This window comes from Nyctibius grandis, chromosome 27 (assembly GCF_013368605.1).
Source record: "Nyctibius grandis isolate bNycGra1 chromosome 27, bNycGra1.pri, whole genome shotgun sequence".
Classification (NCBI taxonomy): Eukaryota; Metazoa; Chordata; class Aves; order Nyctibiiformes; family Nyctibiidae; genus Nyctibius; species Nyctibius grandis.
Genome location: NC_090684.1, coordinates 658,332 through 680,087, shown reverse-complemented (window position 1 = coordinate 680,087; position 21,756 = coordinate 658,332). Strand labels below are relative to the sequence as shown.

The 21,756-nt window shown below is 41.1% G+C and overlaps 1 protein-coding gene across 2 annotated transcripts; it reads right to left on the bottom strand.

Moving 5' to 3' along the window:
- Positions 1–1,695: 1,695 nt before the first annotated feature.
- ST7L (suppression of tumorigenicity 7 like) lies at positions 1,696–21,724 on the bottom strand. Of its 2 annotated transcripts, none has more exons than XM_068419546.1 (16): positions 21,511–21,724; positions 20,667–20,749; positions 20,038–20,197; positions 19,433–19,487; positions 18,781–18,896; positions 17,189–17,267; positions 16,291–16,445; positions 15,669–15,766; positions 14,947–15,061; positions 13,599–13,671; positions 12,801–12,903; positions 9,517–9,667; positions 9,278–9,370; positions 6,349–6,488; positions 2,451–2,520; positions 1,696–2,208 (listed from the first exon to the last, which is right to left on the bottom strand). In XM_068419546.1, exons 1-15 carry the CDS (start codon positions 21,707–21,709, stop codon positions 2,467–2,469), a joined length of 1,674 nt encoding a protein of 557 aa, XP_068275647.1. In that variant the 5' UTR covers positions 21,710–21,724; the 3' UTR covers positions 1,696–2,208; positions 2,451–2,466. The 2 variants fall into 2 exon arrangements, with proteins under 2 accessions (XP_068275647.1, XP_068275648.1); XM_068419547.1 differs by lacking the exon at positions 21,511–21,724 and adding an exon at positions 21,077–21,161.
- Between the last annotated feature and the right edge of the window lie 32 nt (positions 21,725–21,756).

Genomic DNA, 21,756 nt, shown 5'->3' with positions numbered 1-21,756 from the left:
ATATATATATATATACACACGCACACATGCAACTTAATCCCATGTGGACTGATACGGTATTGCTCTGGTATGGATCAGGTGGTAAGCCCCTGCTCCTAAATGGCAAATGAATGTTCCTATAAAGCATGAACAATCCTGCTAGGAGATCACACAGAGCTCCTCCTTCCTCAAGAATTACCAGCACTTCTAGAGAGACAGGAAGGTTTTCATTACAGAGCCTGCTGCCAGCTATACTTTCAGCATCAGCCCATCCCCTTTCTGTTACTGTTATGTCAGGGGAGGACAGTGAGAGAAAGCAGCTCTTGCGATGATACATGGGAGGCAGAGCTTCATTTATAACCCCACACAAACGCTGGAAAATGTTCAACTTTCAAAAGCATTAGGTTGGTTACCTTATGGGCCCCTGCGGACCCAGAAGTGAAATTACATGAACACAACATATCTATTAATCACCACGATGATTCCACAGTGAGAAACAGCCCCGATGGCACACATTCAGCTGGAAAGAAAGTTGAGAAAATTACCTACTAGTAGTTAGGCAACTCAAAAAAATTTGGTAGTACCTTTCTGTAGGGCTCCCCTCTTGACTCCTCAATGAATTCAAGTATTTAACTTGGATTAAAGCCCAGTCAATCGAAATACACAGTGGACAGTAACAATGGCATTTCTACCTGAACACCTGTGTTTCCTCTCAGCCAGTTACAAATAAGCTACACTCACTTGAGATGCATAGGTGACTGTCTGCTTCATAGTGCTTTGTTTATGAGGTAAAGAAGGATTTGGGGAAAAGAAAAAAATCATTCTTAGTCTTCTGTATCAAGATAGATTACAGGTCAATTCAAATTGACCTGTAATTGATTGATTTAGGTATTATCTCAGAGAATAAGCTACAGCAAGCTTCTTCCATCCAGGATTTAGAAAGCAGAGTAATTTACACCATCTTTGAAAGAAGCCATCAACATCATGGCTTACAGCAATCCTTCACAAAGATTAGTGAAGATTAAACATGTAAAATCTCCCCAGTTATTAGGGGTAAGTATATGTGTTTATCTGTAAAATGTAAGATGATGGACACCTTTTCATGTGCCCAGGATTAGCATTTGTCCGCAAGCCCGTGCTATTTTTATCATTTCCACTTTTAAGAAGCCTTGGCTAACATGACCCTGCTTCCCAATACCGAGCTGCAGACCCAAACGTGAAAAAGCAGACATTGTCTCTAATGGGGGAGTGTGGAAATGGAGGTCACACCAATTACCTCAAACCACTTGGCTGCCACAGCCATCTTTTCACCTCTGCAGTAAACAAACCCCTGTGGCTGGTCCGTGTAGGAAGCAATTCCTTTGAAGAGTGCTCCACATCTCAGTTCTCGTCAAGTCTTGATATCAACAACGACAGTACTTTGGAATAACACTTGAAAGCTCAGGTCTCCCAACAAGACTCCCACGCAGATAGCGCCATCGCTTTTGGCAGTTTCAGAAACCATCTTGTTCTTCAAGGTAAAGTGGTTTGAAAGACAAAAGATGCACAATTAAATCTAAAGAAGTAACAATATGACACAGAGGAGCTTATAATACCATTTCCTTGCATAATGCAAGCTCATGGGATACAGAAGAAACAAATCTTTGTTTGCACACTGTAATCTATATTAAACAGACGCTTAAGAAGTCAACAAATTCAATGTGTTAAGAAGTAACCTTTTAATAAAGAAAGCAGAACCATACTTTGCTGTTAACAAATATTTTGAAAAAGGCTTATAAAATTAAATCTAAGCCAATGGTGCATCTGCAGCTGAGAAGGAAGTGTCAATACTCCAAACATCTGCTCGGTTTGTGTCCTCTCCTTTCTCACAGAGGAAGTATTAGCCTCCAGTTGTACAAGTGATTAAGAGAGCAATAAGGCATTGCTCAACAAAAACTATTTTCTTAGATGATTACAGACTAAGGCCAAAGAAGAAATTCGTACGTTAAGCACCATTACCAACATGGAAGCCTGTCAAAGACACCACTTTGAATAGCAGAGCTTTCTTCCTTGCCCCCCAGGCCTAGGGGTCAGCTAACCACCACGGGTGAGGCTCGTGACAGCAACGAAACCGAACCATCGTGAAAGCACACTCCAGCCACACTGGAGTTGGCTGATGCCAGGGCCTGGACAGCAGGAGGACCTTGATGTTTTCCATAATGAAGCCAAAGGGTGAAGAGTCCCAAAGCACTGGAAGAAGCAGAATACAACAATAACTGAAAATTAGCTCAGTTTCAAACCCAACGTCCTTTTACAGGCTCAAGGTATGAACAAAAAACCACCCTGTATCTTTCCCTCGAGGCAACAGAGCTATGATGCCCTCAACACTGATGCCAGGAAATAGGCTTGCAGTAATCATTAAATATTAGCCAAGACACACAAAAGAATTAAAAACCCTGTGGGAAGCCATGGCTCCAGCCTTGTCCACTCACCCCTGGCACAGTCCGCTCAGCTGGAGGCCAGAACGCTGGGAGCACTCACCGGCCACAGCACCCGCAGCACCTAGGCAGAAGCAGGAGGGGTTAGGACGGCGTTTCTCTGAGACACAACCCTTCCAGCTGCTCTGAGCACTGCGCCTTCAGTGTTGAACAGACTGGGCAGGAGGGGAGAGTATTTTCTTGGGTATTCAGGCATGGATTATTTATAGTTCGACTCAAACGTGTGAAAACTGAACAGACCATCCAGCAAGACCAGGCTGTGCTTCCAGACAGGACCCATATTCTAGATGCCATCTAAACAGTTCCAGAAATAAAGATGAGGCTAAAACAAATGGTGCAAACTCCCCTGCACCTTCTCAACCCTTCCCCCAAGTATTCCGCTGGGACTCCTGTTATCCTCGTACAAACCCTCTTTTCACAAGGCAGCAATGACAGGACTCATTTACTTTGAGGGTTTTACTTTGGCCCTCCTGGCTTCTATCATAACCTCAAATATTACATTAAAAAGGCTTTTAAAACATAACATTCACAGCAGTGCAGGAGCTTTTCATTGCAGCTAGCTTCTTCCCTGCCTGTTTGCGTGTGGCACCTTCACATTAAGTGCATGAGTTAAGATGTAGATTAGCAAGGCAAGAAACCTTTGCCCTTGGCATCGACACTCAGCTGTGACAGGAAACTTCAGGCTTTTTTTCTGTGAAGTGTAGAACCACTCATTACCCATTGGCAGGGAAGTGCACATCTCCAAACTATACACATTTTCTCTTAGATAAGCAAAAGACTCAAGTGTTTATAAATATGAAAAGTTCAGCAGCTGGCTAAAAAGTTAATTCTCCAGTCTCACTTAATGAGCTTTGGGGAAAGTGGTAGGGGGATTTGTTCAGAAAGTAAAGCAGAGTGTCACAGAAAGCAGGACTTGCCAGACAGGGCTCTGTTTAGTCCTATTTTCTGTCTCTACATGGCTGCTATCAGCAAAATGGCAAGGAATCCTCTAACGGGGAGCTAAGGAACAACCAGAAAGAGAAATGTTTTCTCCTCATCTTCCAGTCATAAAAATTAGCCAATTTTTGATTTAAGTCCCATGACTTCTTTCTTTGTTGTGAAAATACCAAGCGATGCATATCAAAACACTCTGGAACACGGACTGTCTTAGGATTTTGTCCAATTCCCTGAACAAGGAAGTTGTTTTCAGTAGGATTCAGCAGGAATATTTTTTCAATACTTTAATATTAATTAATACTGGTCTATTCCAGTGGCACAAGAGTTAAAAAATGGGACAGATTTGCTTGGCAGGTAAGCACGTGAGTTGTTTTGAGGAACTTCTAAGACGACTCTTTACAATGCCTGCTGTCACTCTGCCTCTCCAGTTCTCTTGAAGGCAGACTTCTCGGTGTCTTTGTAAGATACTACAGCAGGAACTGAGCACTTCTGCCAGCACCAGCCCCTAGTGCCTGCAAGCCCTTCACCTGTGCAAGACACAAGGAAAATCCCTCTGGCGCCTGGTCCCAGGGCCGGGAGCGCGCGGGCAGGACTGCCCCCGCCCCGAGGGAGCCGACCCGCAGCGGTGCCAGCGCTCGGGGCTCTGCTGAGGGTGGGTTATGCTGTATACATTGGAACTAGTAAATGCTTCATTGTGATTTTTGGCCACTCGGACTATTTTTAGCAATTTGCCAAGGTTTACCCTGTGATTTATTATGGAGGAAACAAACTCAAGCACTAACAAATGAAAATATGTAAACTCAGACTTTTCAAGTCCGTAGAAAGGTATTCAACCTCTTAAAACCCTTCAGAGGCACGCAGCTCGCTGTAGATTCATCTGCTGCAAACAACAGTTTGATTAAGAAACAACTGAGATGTAATCTAAGTAGTCATATTTAAGTCACTTAGAGATTTCTAGTGAAAAATTCCATATACACAATACTTTGTCATTCCTAAAACTGTGTTCTAGATTTGTTGGAAATTCAACAATTCAACAATTTGTTGGAAATTCATTTTGTATCGCTTTTTCACTAAGGCCAAAGCACTCCAGGTATCTACCATCCAGAATTTTATTATCTCAAATTTCTATATTTAATAAGTTAAAACACAGTATAAAATACTTGAAATAATGAAATACACAGGGAAAAAAAATTATTTAGAAAGCCTGAAGCACTGGAATTACCTCCAGATATAACACTAGATACAGCAAGTAATAATTGTTTTATTACAGTGTTCTTGGGCGGAGAGGCAGGTGTCCTTAAAGAGAAGGCAAACTTCCATTTTCAGTATGAAAATTCAGCTAGATGCTACTGCCACATACCTCCAGAACACAAAGAGATAATGCTTTATAAAGTGTTAGCAGCAATCACAGCATTATCTATAGTTAAAATACTGAAGCAATCTATGAATAAAATCGGAAGTGATAGTTTGATATTGAATATCATTGTTTCTTACAAGTTTTCTCAATGCTTCTGAAAACATCAGGAATGGGATCAAGAGTACAATAATCTAATAATTAAAATAAGGAAGAATATTAGTCATTAGGGTATGATTGGAAGTTAACATTAGTTCTACCCAAACCAGCAGAATACTGGAAGATGGTATTTCCTTCTCAGCTGTCAGTCTCAAGAGATTAACACAGAATTCCCTCCTTGTCCGTTTATCTCAATACACAGTTCCCACTTTTGCCAGCATTAAACTAGCACAGCAAGTGGCCAGAACGCCTTTGCCTGTGCCTGCCACCACTGTGACTCGGTTGGTGGAATGACGCCGCGATACGCCTGCTGCTTGATCACCTTTTCAGCTGAACAGACACTCTCTATCCTTTCCTACAGAAAATAAGGGAAATAAACACGCTGCCAAATGACCAAACCCCAGGATTTTTTTCCCCACATTTGGCCATGTCACTTGACATTCAAAATGCCATTGCACAAAGCCAACTAACTCACACAGAGTCTTTTTTTGGTTCAAGAAACTTCACCAGCAGAGAGAACTTCACCAAGCAATTCTTTGTTAGCATAACATTTGACCTTGTATCTCTTTGGAAATCATACAACTTTGCTAATGCAGTCCTTACAGAATTAATCAAGCAGATAGTTAGACCCTAGTTACTACGAACGCAGCCAATTATGAGCAGCACTGAAATTTGTCACTGGCATGTCCAACTACATTTTCCAACATAAAGATCAACAGAACTGTGTGGAAATGAGGCCCCACTCCGAGACCTGCATGGCTTGGATATTGTGGACTGGAATCGCTAGCAAAGCCAACACTTGTAGGGACAAAGTGTTCTCAAGGAAAAAAGGCTGCTTACCTCCCGGGTCTGCATTACCTGCTGCATTAAACCAGCAAGAAAGCAGAACGCCTTTCACCCTCTATTTTGACTAGTAAAGCTAGAATAAATGATTAATTGAGAGTTCAGAGCTCTGCATTTGCCACTCTGCTACACTGCACGAGACCCACAGCTCAATCAAGGCCAAACATACTGCACGGCTTAGTTTGAGAAGTGGGGAGGGGAAGCTGCCTATGCAGTGAAGTAAGAGAGTAGAACTTTCAGAGTCCAGGGAAAGACGACAAGGTGACAGCCAGAAGCAATGTTAACAGATAAGCAAGGAAAAGAAACCCTAAAAAGGGCAGAGAGAGGCAGAAAGGAGAAGGGCACAAAGGCACCCATAGGAACAAATGGCTCAACAGCAGACATAGATACATTTAAAGCAGCACAGATTAGAAACACCTCTAGCTAATTTTGCCCAAATGTCAACAAATGTTTGTCACTAACCAGATTCTTATAAAAGGAGATAAAATAATTCACGCCCCACAAGCATGAGTGACTAGAGCCTACTTCACCGTGGACCTCAAAACTCCCAAAGATCCCCCAGGTTACCTAAGCAAGGCCCAGGATAAAGACAATACTCACAGCTTTAGCAAAAATGACCATCAGCTCGGGGAACTGGTGCGTAAGGAGGGCAAGCATTGCCGAGAAGGAACACAGGCCTGCTGTGAAATGGATGAAAAAGGGAAGCTCCTTCTGTGGGTAAACGGAGACTTCGTGAAATGCTGAAAGGAAAAAATGAAGAATATTGATATTTGATAATCGAGGACAGTTTTCTGAATTATTTACACAGTCTTGTAACTCAGTTCTAGACTTTCAGAAGGAGCAAGCGTGGACTCGACTATTGTGCAGCACACATTAGGTTCCAGTACTTAAACTTCTCAAAAATTTTTCCCCTACATTAAATACTTGTCTTCATTATTAATAATCATTATATCTTTCTCTTCCCAGTCTTCTTTCTCACTTGCATGGGCTTTATTTTTGAAACATTTCATCAGGCTTAGCTTTTGGTACCTACTTTTTTAACAGGACAGAGGGAAGAACTGTAAAATTCACAAGCTGTCAAAATTACCTAGACCAATTTAAACAATTCAGGTGTTTTCAACCCTCTGAAGCATTAATCCTGTTACCTGAAGAGAACAGCACATCTCCCCATCCTGTAAGAAGCTCAGCAAGTAAAAATCAACCATCATGTTATATATACATGCAATATATATACATATATACACACACTTACATATATATATACACACACAGCTCCTTAATACTTTTCAGAGATTTCTGGTTGGTAGGCTACAGTAAATTTTTTCAGAGCAGCTGACAGAGTAGACCTCAAAGAAAACAGTACCAGGACTAGGTTATAAATTCTGTACATAGCAGCTCCTTGCAATTTCCAATCTATGGCAACAAAATCAAAAGAAGGTGATTAGACAGGCTAAGGGCTGGCAGAGGGAGCTTTCAGCACTCAAGACACTACTACTGGTTACTAGCTGAGGACCTGTTTGCTGAATTTGCAATTACTGGCTCTGAATGCCTGCAGCTCTGACTTTTACCCAGTGATTTTAAAGGGGTTTTAAATGAAGAAAAAAACAGCTTCTATAGATGTAAGTAATTATGAAAGGGCTGCACACTTCTTGACAAGCCGGTTTTAAAATCTAACAAAAGCCTAAAAATTTAAGTAAGCCTTTTCATAAAACAAGAAAATACAATTGTATTCATTTTTAAACTGAAGACTGAGGAGGAAAAAGACACTATTACTGTTTCTGAATGCTGGCACATGAAAGCTACCATTGTAAGAGCAAACCCAGCAAACGTGGGCTGTGCTCCTGCAACTCACCAATGGCAAAGTGCTTCGGGTTTGTTTTGCTTTTAAGTATGTGATTTTTGAGCACAACCCAGTAGAACTTTTGAAGTTCCATGTCTGACACCCATCAGAGATGTTTAATGTTATCCCAGAGATTACCAGTTCACCTCCTTAACACGTAACGAGCCCTGCTAGGCCATGACACAGTACCATAGCAACACACTCCTCTTCACTGAGCAACCAAAGAAACCACTTGTCCACTACAGAACATGGTCGTGCTCTCGTACTATGTAGAAACTCACCTGATTTTTAATACATGGAGCAATAATAACTTAGGAAAGGTCCCAACATAAGTTAGGAAAGTACGAAAAAAAACCCAGGAAGGATTCTTTTTGCACTAGTTTTTCCTACATTGGGCAACTAAAATAAAGTCTGAAATAGGTAAGGACAAGTAAAGATAATTCTATAGGTTCACAGCCATTTGAGAATTGTTACTAGTCAGATCAAGACAGGATTTTTGAATCACTGATTTGGTGAACATTATTTTAAATAGATAATTTTTTTAAAATTGTCAAGATTTCTCAAGGAAGTACTGCAATAAAAGTGTTAAGATGACTTTATTTATGGGTAGTTTTATATTTAAAACATAACAGGAATGCGTGAGTGATCGTGTTGAAATATCTGCATGTGTTGGTGTTTAATTATGCTGGGAAATCTACAATTTAGGGTTAGTCGCTAACCAAAGAATTCCTTGTGCAATATCCTGCATAAGTGAGAAATGAGTAATTTAAAGCAGTCTGGGGGCAAATTTAAATTACACATTTTAAATATAACTTCAGGCTTTTAAATAGAAATACGTTATGTGCAGTTTTCCTTTCCACAGCTGTGGTCTCAGTGGGTTCGCTGGTGCTTTTGCAGTAGCCCTCTCCAGTCCCGTGGGACTTGCATTTCTTCATGATGTAGACGTTCACCCCCAAAGGAATTCTATTAACTTGTACAATTAACAGTCCAATTTTAATCTAAATTAATGCTATTTTCCTAAATGTGATGAGCACGGGCCCTAGTGATTTAGTTTGTTTCCTTTACCTAAAGAAAAAATGTGTAGGCTCATAATTGCATAAAGTAATCTTGAAGTAATGGGAAGATGGAGAAGACTTCAGTGTCAAGTGTTAGTATAAATCCATAAAAATGGATAAAAAGTTGCAGGAAGCATACTGTCCAGCAGACAAGTATGTACCGATGAATTAACGACAGAAAGTAATACATATTCTGTGAAGCTACAGATTAACCAAGGATTCTCTGAAAGATCACAGACAGGTTCTGCTAGATACCACTGGAGCCGTGCATTTATTCCTTGCTAAAAGGAAGCGGCTCCTCTACAACAGCAGTCAAGTCCATGACTTCTTTTCAAAGTAATTTAAAGCACTGGTCCATTTTGTTGTTCTCAAAGTTGGCCAAACTTAGTCTGAATGTACCACACACAGACTCCATCTCTGAAGGACTCAGGTTATTACAGAGTCAAGCCAACATTTACCACATGCACACGTCAAGTGCTTCGGGATCGTTTGGGAGGGACATCAACAAACATCTGAATCCCCTTCACAGGAAGCTCAAACTAAAAAAATCACAGTACGGTAAATACCGAATACCACAAACCGAACATGTCCTTAGCTTATGTTTTATTATCATTACTGCTTAGAAACCACTTACTTGGCAACAGTTCTCTGTCTGCTGTTTCTGTGCAACTCGGATAGGGATAGAAAAGATGACCTTTCTCTAACGGGTATGGGATCATCCTAAATGCTGAAAGAAGAGTGAGTGACATTAGATCTGTATCTAAACCAAGCGACCAGCTTCTCACAAAGAGAACCAGTCGTGTTTGAGATGGATAAAGGCAGAGAGATTAGTCTACTGTACAAAAAAAAAATAAACCAAGGAGAGATACTTACTGCCTTCCCACGTACAGTGTAGCAGATTTAGAGCCCCTTCTATCCTCTTCCAGTGCTGGAGGTGGAAAAAAGCGTATGCTACTGCCTCACTGTCCCCTCGTTTCAGAATATGCTCTGGAGGTAGCACTAAGCTTTTCATTTCTAGTAAATACTGAAAGTAAAAATGGAAAGCACACGTGGGTTACACAGAATATTCCCAAATCTTCAATTGTGAAACATAGATGATCATTGAGGCATAACTGAGCGTATCACACAGCGGCCAGCTTCCACCTGTCGAACAGACAGCCCTGACACAGGGCACAGAGCCTGCACTCGCGTGGGAAGAGAAAAGCAGTAAAACACACACCTGCGTATGAGACTCTTACACTGGTGTATTCACACACAAACTATCAGGAAAAAAACCCGCATCTTCAGTAAGGCAAAATAAAACTACGATCTTGTGGAAAATATATAAAGTATAATGCTGCAGGTGCAATACCAACAAGCTACAAGTTCAGGCTAATAAAAAAACCCACCAGCCAGTGGTATTTTTGCTTATCATTTAATCACTGGAAGTCTCAATGTAGGAGGCTAAGTACTTGTTAGCTCTCAAGCATGAGCAGCAAACCAGAAAGTGTCGCTGTGCTAACCAAAGGAAGAGTAATAAACCAAACCCAGGAAAATCTTGGTTTCATGTGGTTTTGCTGGACTACCACAAAGAATCTCTGATTTCAGATTTTTTCAGTTTCAGCCTTCTCCCTACATCAGCAGAACATCTGATGCACAGAAGGGTCAAGAAACACAAGGATTAATCATTTTCCTTTTCCCTTGAAACACAGGACGTGCAATTTTGTTTTCTCATGGTACATTACAAACAGACAGGTATTCACTCGAACTGAGCTTCTAAAAACAGACGAGTAATTTTTACAAGGATGAAATGACAGTTTCAGCTCTAGTATTTACCTGTGACTTGTTCTCTCCTAACATATAGTGTCTCATGCAATAACACCCAAAGTTACCCCACATCTTTGATCAATCTAGCTGGCAATTCCTTTGACTGTCTCCCAATGTGTAAGAATGCAGTTAACTCGCCTATTTGTTTCAGCAGATGCCACAAACTATGAGATTATTTACTAATCCAGTTTGAGGACTTAACTTTTCCCATTCAGATTCTTGAAGGAATGTAGGAGGGGTTGTGCCCCAGCCAAATAAAGCACATTTACTGCCTGGCTAGGTTCTTCTCTTAGTGCCTTGGGCCTACACTCCGGAGGGCAATATTCTTGCTAATCCCCTCTAATCCTCTTCAATTTTTTTTTTTTATTTTTTTTTTTTTTTTAACACAGCGAAGGATCACTCACACAGGGCTGCTGTGGGAAAACAGTCTCAAATATCTGACCCCTGACCTGCCTCCTCACGCTCTCTGCAGTGCCCACTTTTCCATGGTGCCAGCTCACAGCGAGGCAGGGAACACGAGCGCAGGAGCGGCGATGGAGCCCCGCTGCAAGCATTGCCACGACACGCCAGCGCTGAGCTCCACGCTCCGGCTGTCTCTGCGCCCATGTTACCACATAAACAGAAAAATTCCACAGTCTTGGCAGGTTTTCATGTCCATGTTTAACCATAGAACAGGCAAGGTATCAGTACCGAAAATATCTTGGGTTTTGCAGATTTAAGAAGGTCTTTATACACAACAAAAATCTGTAACCTATGCAGAAGATGACTGGAAAAGATTGTTTCAGACATTATCCAAATGTAGTTACAGATCTCTAGTTTGAAATGGCTGAGGAGCACCATTTTTCTAGCACTGTAAAATGCCTTCACAACTTTCCAAACAAAACCCATCCTTGTAAAAGCATAACTCGGAACAAAGAGAAACAAACATTATTTTATTTTCCTCATGCAAAATGATGTTATGTGCAAAGACAACCACTTTCATCAGATGCAAGAACAAAGGGATTTCTACTTTACATACTCGTTTATTTTTAGGCCATGGGACAGAACAGACTGCAAATTCAAAAACCAGATTTTCTTCCCCACTTCTCCACTGCAACCCATTGGGCAAGTTACTTCACTTGTTTGAGCCCTTGTTCACTTGTTTGCTTTGACTATGAGCATTTCAGAGCTCTACATAGCCAGCACCGATAAAATCCTGCCCTGCCATTTAACACATTGATGTTTCAAGGCAATATTGTAATAAAAAAGAATCATAAAGACGACTGGATAGGTATATAAATAGAAGAGAAGATCAAATTACTGCAACCTGGAATCAGTTTCTGTGATTGTCCGTAGAACTACAGAACGTATTTTGCAAACAGCCTGTTTGAAATTATATCAAACTTCTTTAAAAAGGTACACGAGGCTCCTGAAACAACTGATGAGATACAAAATAAAAGAACTTTTAGATAATGATAATGCTTTATAATCTTCCTCCCCTAAAGGCAGAGGCTAAAGAAAAATCTGTCTGAGACTGTCTGAAATGAACTTGCTCCGCTCTTGATCAGTCATGCAAAGAAGCAGCAATTTCTCCGAGCAATTAGCTTTCTCAGTGCACATTCTATTAGACTGGACAGGCAGACAGAAGAGAGCGGCGGGATAATTCGAGCCGCCACAGCCACAGCCACTCGGGCTCCGTGATCATTTGCAGAGGATTAGGCCCAGGACTAAGCCAACCTGCTGCATTCAGGTTTCAAACTGAATGCATCACCAATATAGTACAGTAAAAAGCAAAGTAAGATTTTTACCCAGTGCTCAGTGGAATCCATATCTTGACCACTTCAAGTAATGCCAGACATTAAATTACTGCACCAATACCGACTCTTAATCTGTTTACACATGGATGAAGAAAATAAGTGACTGTAGATCTTTCAATAACCAGAGTTCTGGAGCCATGCTTGGAAGCACAGCAAAAAAAAGTATTTTTAAATACTATGACTGGTTATTGTTTGGAGAACTTAATTTGGCTTCAGGGATTTTAAATATATAAATTTATATTTATTAATGCTTACCCTAACCCAATAAAGGGCCTTCATTAATTCACTACTGGATTTTTCAATGAGTTAGAAAATTTTGAGTTTAAATTTTTTGCATAAACCCTGTTTGATCATCACCCATTGCAAACAACTAATTCTGGCCACCAAACATTTATGATATAAATACTAGTGTGTTTAAAAACTCAATGACTGGAGTTATAACCAATGTCAAGAAAACATGGGGCTAGAAAGGCTCCAATAACAAGACGATAACATAACATGACTTTTTTCAGAAGACAATAAAAAGTGGTCCGATAGGAAATAAAATACTCTTACCTTTGGAACGTGAGGGTTAAATTCCACTGCTCTGTGAATTGCTTCCACAGCATTAATTTCTGCTGTACTGAGCCCTCTTTTGGAGGCAGTTTCTGGGGAGAACCTGAAGGGAAAAACCCACGCTGAACAAAAGTAATAAATGCTAACCGGGTGTTTATTTACATTGTAAGCTTGGAGTTCATTAAAAATTGACTGATTTATCAAGAAAGATAAACAGACCCTTCTACGAGACAAATGTTCATGTTAATTTAGGTATCTTGACTGTCACCCGTGCCCATATGACAAAGTTATGTTTAACTTTTTGAAACTTCATGTCAACCATGCAAGGTAACTGAGTGCCCAGCCCTTCGTGAGATTGTTACACCACCACCTACTCCGAGGCAAAGCTAGAATCAGCTGTGCATACAGACCAGAACAACAGTGAAATGCCATCATGAACTACCACAAACATCCTGCACCCCGTCCACAAAACAAAGAACTGTTGAGCATCACAAGACACTGAGAACAAAATCTATACAAAAGCACATGCGTGTACACAGGCTCTTGAAAAACATCTTCATTTTAACTTTAACTTAATACACCCATATTGACTTTATGGGTAGTTAAAAGAAACTTTAAATTACGTTTAACTACACACACACATATATATATATATATATATGTGTGTATATATATATATATAACTTGCTCCTAGTAAAGTAACTGCTACATATTGGATCTAGACCTTTTTAATTCATATTTTACAGCATAACCCAAGATTAGCAAGAAACCACTGTTTTCACAAATGTCCCTGCTTACCTTTCTGAAACAGCCCTGGCTTTTAACAGGGCTGCTGTGTAACATATTGCTGCCGATTTTGGGAGACTGATATCTATAATAAAATAAAATAATTAAGCTGTAAGATTCTAAGGCAAGACAAACATTTTAAACCCACATCCTTTGAGCTTAAAGATTTTTACTTGGGCAGACAATGAGCGTAACATCTGGAACATTTCAGCTGTGATTAGAAACTCTGAACTACTTTGCTCAGTTGTCTTTCTGGTCACCAGTCAGCCTCAGATTAAAAACTCAGAGTTGTATTTAGGTGGTAAAGAGTAATTTTTTCTTCTAAACGTACCAAGACACTGAAACTGAATTCAGAGAAATGCATGTATAAATACACACTGAAGAACAGCATACTTTTCCTGTATTAAACGACAAAGGTTTAAAATAAGCTTCTAATCTTTACCCAATTTTGCAACTGTACATTAACACAGAGTTTTACACAATATGGAAAGAGAGACTGACTACATTTCAGACAGGTAGACAAATTTTAATGAAAATGCACTTTCCATTCTTTTCCAGTTCCATGGGGAAAAATTCTATTAGTCGTAGGTTTTGTAGAATATCTGAGGCCAAGTTTGAGCTGACAATTATAGATTAGAAGGTTAGCACTCCACAGTACAAGTTTACTTTAAAAGCAGACAAAGTCTGGGGTCTAATTCCCAAGTACCATGTTGTGTATAGTCAGATGGCTCTTGCTTTTTTTGTAAATCCCATCCTGGGCTTGTCCATCACTTACTAGAAGTCTGGCTGTCGTGTCAAGCAAAACACAGGGGCGCTCCAGAGAGTTTGAAGCTCATACTCATTTTTCCAGATGCTTAGAAAAAAAATCAGCAACCCTTTCTTAAGAAAGTGTCGCAATTCCTGATGTTAAAGAAGCACCAGGAAAAGAGCAAGTGGTTTTGTTAAATTAATAAGAATCCACAGAAGAATGTGGACGGTCAAGTAACAGGAGCAGGCTGCTAGGGCAGCCATGCACAAGGGGCACGGGATTTGGGCAAGAATATCCTACTTTCAATTCCCTGAAGTAATAAAGAACAGAGGTACAAGAGAGAACATACCGACTTCTCAAGGGCAGGGAACGATTGCCACAAAATACTGCAAATAAAAAATAATTTGTATGCAATTTAGCTTGCCTAAATTTGACCTCATCATTCAAAATAAAAAGATCTTGACTCGCACTCTGGAAGCACCTATTCGTTGCTGATAAAGGGAATCTAGCCAACGAGCCAAGATCATGAGCAGATGTCTGCTTTTGGATCGGCACACCTTGCCCATCTCACCTATACAAACCCACCAGTATTTCCCAGTAGGCATCACTTACCATCATACTTTGCTAAAACTGCCTGGACATCTGCATAAGCCTGTAACTCCAGCAGTGCCTCCAGGAGGTTTTCATGAATATTCAGCATGCTGAGAAGTGGAAACTCTTTCATCAACTGCAAATCAGTAAAGAGAAATAAATGAGGCACATCCAGAATCGCACATGAATCCCTGAAATACTTAATAGAAAGCAGTACAATAAAGCAAGCTTTTTCAATGTTCTGTTCATTCACAGTGTTAGAAGCTGGCCTGTAAGCAGCATGAGAAGAATTGCATCATTTCTACCTTTAAGGCATCGCTTTTTTCCTATATTCACCTACTGAACAACACACTCTCAGCCCAAATTTGCACATCTCCCACAATGAGTTCTTTTGATCAGCAATATCTTCCATGTAAAAGTAACTTATGATACACCTTGGGCAAGCGAAAGAAAAAATATGATGAAGCATAAAGCTGGCTATTTTGACAAGTCAGTCGCTGAGTCAAGCATGAAGCAAAGTGGACAACAGAACTGTGAACATATGACATTATAAAAGTTTAAAACCTAGATGGAGGAACTAAAAAAACTGTTCCCAAAAAGAAAATCATGAATCATGATGTGCAAATCTCATTGGAAAATAATTAAATTAGATTCATTATGATGCCTAGAAAGGAACTTTAAACAATCAATTCGGATTACGTGACTGAAGACAACAGGAGTTGCTCACTTTTTATTTTACTTACATCTCTCATCATTTTTACTGCTTCTCGTATTCTTCCAAGTTTTCTTGCACACATAGCTAGTCTTCTTTTCACATATACCAATACATTGGTGTCTCTTCCTGATTAAAAAGACCAAAAAAGAAAACCAATCAGTTTCAACCCTTACCTCACCCTCCCTCTCTCACCACCTCTCCCCCAAAAAACCCCACCACCTTTTTCCCAACCACATGTAAAAGCACAAAATAATTACTACTACTGTCCCAACCAAGGCCCATCTAGACCAATGCCACCAACTTTTAACTAGGTTAAATGACAAAAAATTCAGCTTTCTTCCAAAATGTTGGGTGGAATAAAGAAGGTGCTACTGACACACACTAATTGCTTCATTAGCCTGCTCTACCTATCCAACCTTCCAAAACACCATCATCGAGACAACCCATGATGAATACACAGCGTAACTGCCACTTGTTATGTTCCTTGGAGTACTGCAAAGGATCACACAGCACGCCATGCATAAACACAGCTAAAACAGTAGGAACTGCCTCACTGAACTGGGAATCAAAGTAGAATCACTAATTATAACTTCAGTTTTACATTTCTGCTCACACAAAACCAAGAGTTTATGTGATTCAACAGTGCTTACTCAGCTGTGCTTCATGCTGGGGACTTTGGGAATGGCAGTTCTGAGACTTTCTGTAAATCATTTCTCCTGCTTTCAGAGCCTGCTTGAAATACCTCTCAGCATCCACAATAGTTGTTGCTTCTTCCTCAGCCAGGAGGACATACGCTGTGGCACAACTGTAATAAGCAAAAAACCCACTAATTATTCCGAGGGACAAAGTTTAGTATTTTTTAATAAGTGTTAAAAGCATTAGAAATGGGCAATTTTCACTTATGTTTAATATTGAAGCATTGACAATATTAAAGTACCAAAATATTGACTTGAGTTCTAATGGTGAGTGTCAGGAAAACAGAAACCTTTTCCATTTTACAGGACAAAACACACATTTGGATAAAGAACAAAAGAAAGAACTATAATAGCAGGTCAAATTATTTTCCTTGAAATATTAAAAACGCTCTGGTAATCATCTGGAGAGGATTTTTTGTGTTTGGTTTGCTTTCCTTTTTTAAAAGCAGGAGGTTGACATTTTACACAAAAACGATGAGACTCCATAACAAAACTGATCACAGAAGCGCATGAAATTCTTTGGTTTGTGTTATAAGAGTGTTGTTAAATCCCTTAGAGAAGTGGCATCTTGAACTCCACATAGTTATTACCTCAATGCCATCTCTGAAACACACATGATCTCATATTCAATTTGGACTGTTCCATGTCTGAGTAAGATTTCTCATTTGTTATTGCTACCGACAGCAACTGACAGCCCCGTGTGCAACTCACAGTCACAGAAGTCCCCCTTAAGCTATTTAGAACTTTGCTAAAAGTAAATTATTAGAACAAGAAGCTAATAGTGTGCTCAGTATCACTCCACTTAATCTATCACGCCAGAAATACAGTGATTGAACTTATGGTCTAAACTTACTCATTGTTCAACTCCAAAGCTTGATAGGCTGCTTTAATCCGGGCTTGAGGGTTTCTCTCTCGCCACGCCTTCTGCATAACTGGGGCAAAAACACCGAGAGGCTGGTGAGAGACCGAGACACCGGCGAAACACCCGGGCGCCAACGGGGCAACACTGGCTGCTTATGCCTCAGCTCTACATGAATGTTCACTGCCACTTTGCAAACTCCTGCTTGCTATATGATTGTTACAGGGAAGAGTAAACAAGTGGTTTAATTCCAGCGTGAGTTTCTACCACAAGCAGCAGAATCTTGCAACTTCTCATCACGTCCCAAATTTAATTTAAGAAAGCAACACCACCAGGCAGATTATTCACTGACCATTTAAGAACTCCTCCACTGAGAAGCAAAGACAGCTTACATAACCAGGCAGATGTGCAATTTCTAAATTGCTACAGATTTTTGGAAACGTTTCCCAAGACTTGTTGAAAGCTTGGCAGGAGCAATTGTTAAACACAGGTTCTTGCACAGACCTGCACAGAATTTTAATTCAAGCTTTCAAACAGAACTTCAAAGAAAACAGTGATAGAGTAAGCTGTGTCTTGCACAGGTGTAGTTGCATACTTAAGTATTTAGACAACTACTAGATCATGAAGGGTTAAAAAAATCTCTTTTTAAATTTGCAAAGTACATTTGAGTGGCATAACACGGCAAAGGCAATGCAAGATATACTATAATAATTTATCACTTTATTAGAAAGTGTTCTAGAGAACAATTAAAAACGGTGAAATCTCTCTCTTCAAAAGGGTCGTCTGAATTCCAACTTGAATTCAAAATTACAGTCAGATAAGGAGCCAACAAAAGTTCAATGCAATGACTCTAAACCCCTCCCCACCATCCTTCCATTAGGGCAAAATGGAAATCCCAAACTGAAAACCAACTTCTAGCCAAAGAAAAACAACATACTTGGAGCTACCATTTTCTCTGCAGAACTAAGAGCCTTCACACTAAATAACAGTTCTGAAAGAACTCCAAACCCTCGCGCTCACAGTGACATATCTGGCCTGTCTCAAGCACGATAAGAAAACTGAAGAATCTATACATGTTTCTTTTGGAACAAAACCTGCTGCTGTCCAGCAAGAATAACGTGGAAAAATGTTGGAGTTTTCTTTTGGAAACAAAATATTAGTCTTGGCTTAGTAAGCGAGACAATACACTCCATTTGTGAAACAAAAACACATCGTTCCTATCAAGCATGTCAGGGCCAGCTGACAAGGAACGCTTCCGGAACCTGACACACTGACAATGGTTCACACCCAGCCTGACAATAACCAGGGAGGGAACATTTTCTGCACTAAACAGGTGGAACACAACGAAAAAATTCTGGAGACTGCACTATTCATTACTAAGGTTTAAATGAGAGCACATCTTTGGCTGTTGAGAACACAATCCAGGTTTTCAATATCGTGCTATTATTTGAAAACATCTTAAGATACGTCAGGATCCTGACGGCCTTGAAGTCAGTAGAGAAAGCACAAGGTGAAAAAAACATCTTTTCACTAAATACATCTATTAAACCACCTAAGCAGTAAAGGAAGGCATGTGACATCGGTACCTGTATCCGAAGGCCGAAGGGCATCTGTATCACACGTGAAAAAGTTCTGATGATCTTGAGCAGACAAATTCATGTCGTAGTATGTAAGAGGCTCCTTCCCAGTCACCCACATGTATCTTTAACGGGAGAAACTTCAGTAAGAGTCATTCCTAGTAAGCAGTAATGCTGATACCAAAGGGGATACCTGATGGGCTTAACAACTGAAGCTAGTGCAGAAAATTTTTATTAGTAAGAGCCAGGAACTACTAACCAGAAGTTTTCAAGTACTACTGTTCCATAATCTGTGCAGGTTGCCAGAAGGCTTCCTGCTGAGGGGAAAAAAAGTCTTTTTGATCCTAAAGTTCTAAATAACTTAGGAACTCACTTCCTAAGAAGCAGCTTTTCCTACGAAATAACACAAGGAGACTTACAACACAGCCGTATCAGTTTAATAAAAGAGAATTTAGGTTCAGAATCACCGTCTCAACCTCTGCATGAAGTAATAACAGCTTGGGTAAGTGCCTTTTAAACACAGGACTGGCATCAATCGCCCCTACAATCTTGCAAGTCTCAGCTGTCTCCCCATACTACTAGAGCAAACCCTCTGCAGAAGTCATGTGTATGCTCCTGACTAATATAAAAAACACGCAATGGAAAGTAAGATAATTAATACCTGCTATACTCTGCCCCTCTGAAAAGATTGAGAGGATTTCTCCACACTTTGCACTCTGGAAAAAAAAAAGAAAAGTACTTTTTGAATTAAAAGCACAAGAAATACTACCTTGACTTTAAACTGCAGTAATGCAAATGCAATTTTACTTTCAAAAGCTGCTTTACTGTTATTTTTGTACAACCTGCCCACAATTATATGACTATCTTCTTCTCCCTAATCTTCTGCTATCCCCTAAATATTTTTGCTCCCCAACATTGCTGGGGTACAAAAGCACACGGTGGAAAGATCAAACACTATCATTCATAATCATGGAAAGTTCATCTTGCACATATTTAAAATAGCAAATATCTAATGTTACTGAAACAGTTTTAGCTAAATATGTAATATATTTTCTAAAAGATGTTTCTAATAATGAATGTTTCAGATCAAAGATATATTATTACTTAATTTATTTTTACCATTATTAAAAAAACACATTGTAAGCTGTAGGCCTCTCTCCAGTTACTACAGGCACTAATGTAGAGCCAAAGCCATTCAAAAGCCAGTTCACGTGAACAAGCCGCCTCGAAGCTCAAGGAAAACTGCCGGGAGACATTAACAATCACCTGGCATGTTCTGCCTGCTTGCCTCATTCTCCCCAGCCGAGAACGCTGCTGGTGCTGGAGGGCTGTTTTCTACACCGCCGATGAGGGGCCTCAAATGACTCACAGAAACCTGCTCAATGAAAGACGTGCCGTATTTTCGGAAATGCCACCACTCAAACACCTGTCACAGGAGAAAAAAACACCAGAAATTTCCTTAGGCAACACCCTTCCAACACAAACATCAGCGGTGAAGAGCCAGCTGTTCACAGCCAGGACATCCCCTTGCAAATGACTACAGATGTAACTTATCCACATACAAATTAACACTAATTATCTGTTTTGGTCTGTCTTGTCATGCAGGATCACCCACATAACATGAAAGAGACTGGAAAAAAAACCAGTAAAATTTTAGTCAAGCCTGGGTTTCTAAAACAGATACAAGTTATTTTCCATAGACTCACCCCAACATGCAACACACGTAACAAAAGAGTACGTATAATACACCAGAAAAGCTACTAAATAACCAATTCCTTCCTAGCACAAAGGCACCCTCTAGAGTCTAATCAAAAAAAAGCCGACTACATCTACTCCTAATGAAAGCATCCCACAGGTGCTCAAGTTGTTTAAAAAAATAAAAGTGGACTACTTACAAATATCAGTCCAGATATAAAAGACGAAGTCACTGTAAGGGCAAAGTAGAATTTTGGAGTCAAAGTGCTTAAGAACACGGTCACTGTTAAGGGAAACAAAAACAAAGATTAACAAGCAGAACTGAAAAACACAAACAGCTTTTTATTAAACAGTGCTGAATGAAATATTATGCAAACATGTAACACAACACAGCCTCAGTAACGCTCCAGAGAACATTACTGTGTTAGAGAACCCTTTCCTTATATTTCTGTAACTGTCTGTGACATCAAATTAGATTATAGACCCAATCTAAACAATTTAGTGTATGTTCTTAGCAAAGCAGCCTATGGTTTCAACCCCGTCACGGCTGGTGGACCGCAACAAGACAATTTAACGTATTATTTCATTTTAATCTAAAACGGAAACATACTCTTTTGATGCAAGTTTCTGTTCAGTGTTAGAACACACATTTTCCACAGCCCTCTCCGTCCTGGCATTCACAGCCCAAGGCAGGGAAGGCAGTTTTCTAGTGCTGCTCTGACCGTGGCTTTGTCACCGCCAGCAGCCCGGGCCGGACCCGGGAGGCGAAGGGCAGCGCGGCTGGAGCGCCGGGCCCGGCCCGGGGGTGCCGGCGGGCTCACCCCGCCTGCGGGACTCCGCCGTGCCGCCACCGCCAGGTCTGACGCGCTCGGTGTGTCGCTGCGGGAGGCCCGGGACGCAGGACCGGCCCGCAGGCGGCTGGGCTGGCCCTGCCCGGCCCGGCCCTGCAGCCCTTCACAGGACCCCGGCCCGACCGCCCCAGGACGGGCGGAGGAGCGTTCCCCCCGCGAGCCCTCAGCCCCCGGCGCGCCCGCCGCGTCTCACCGGCGCCCAGGCTGTCCCGGAGCCGCAGCGGCACCCGCAGCACCACGTAGAAGAGGCCGAGCCCGGCGGCCACGGCCAGGAGCCCGCGGGCCCACGGCGCTGCCGCCGCCGCCCGCCGCCGCAGCTGCTCCCAGCGCCGCAGCGCCGCGGCCGCCCCGGGGCACGGCGGCCCCCGGCCGCTCCCGCCGCCATCCGCCATGGCCGCCGCCGGGGGACGCCGGGAGAGGGGCGGGTCAGGCAGCGGGC

Coding starts and splice junctions, on each gene's coding strand:
- ST7L (XM_068419546.1), bottom strand. CDS start 21,709: ATGGCGGATGGCGGCGGGAGCGGCCGGGGGCCGCCGTGCCCCGGGGCG. Junction 18,897..19,432: donor AGAGGGGCAGAGTATAGCAG/GTATTAATTATC, acceptor CTCCCGTTAAAG/ATACATGTGGGTGACTGGGA. Junction 17,268..18,780: donor CCTTCGGCCTTCGGATACAG/GTACCGATGTCA, acceptor TTTTTGCCCCAG/TTATGCAGAAGGCGTGGCGA.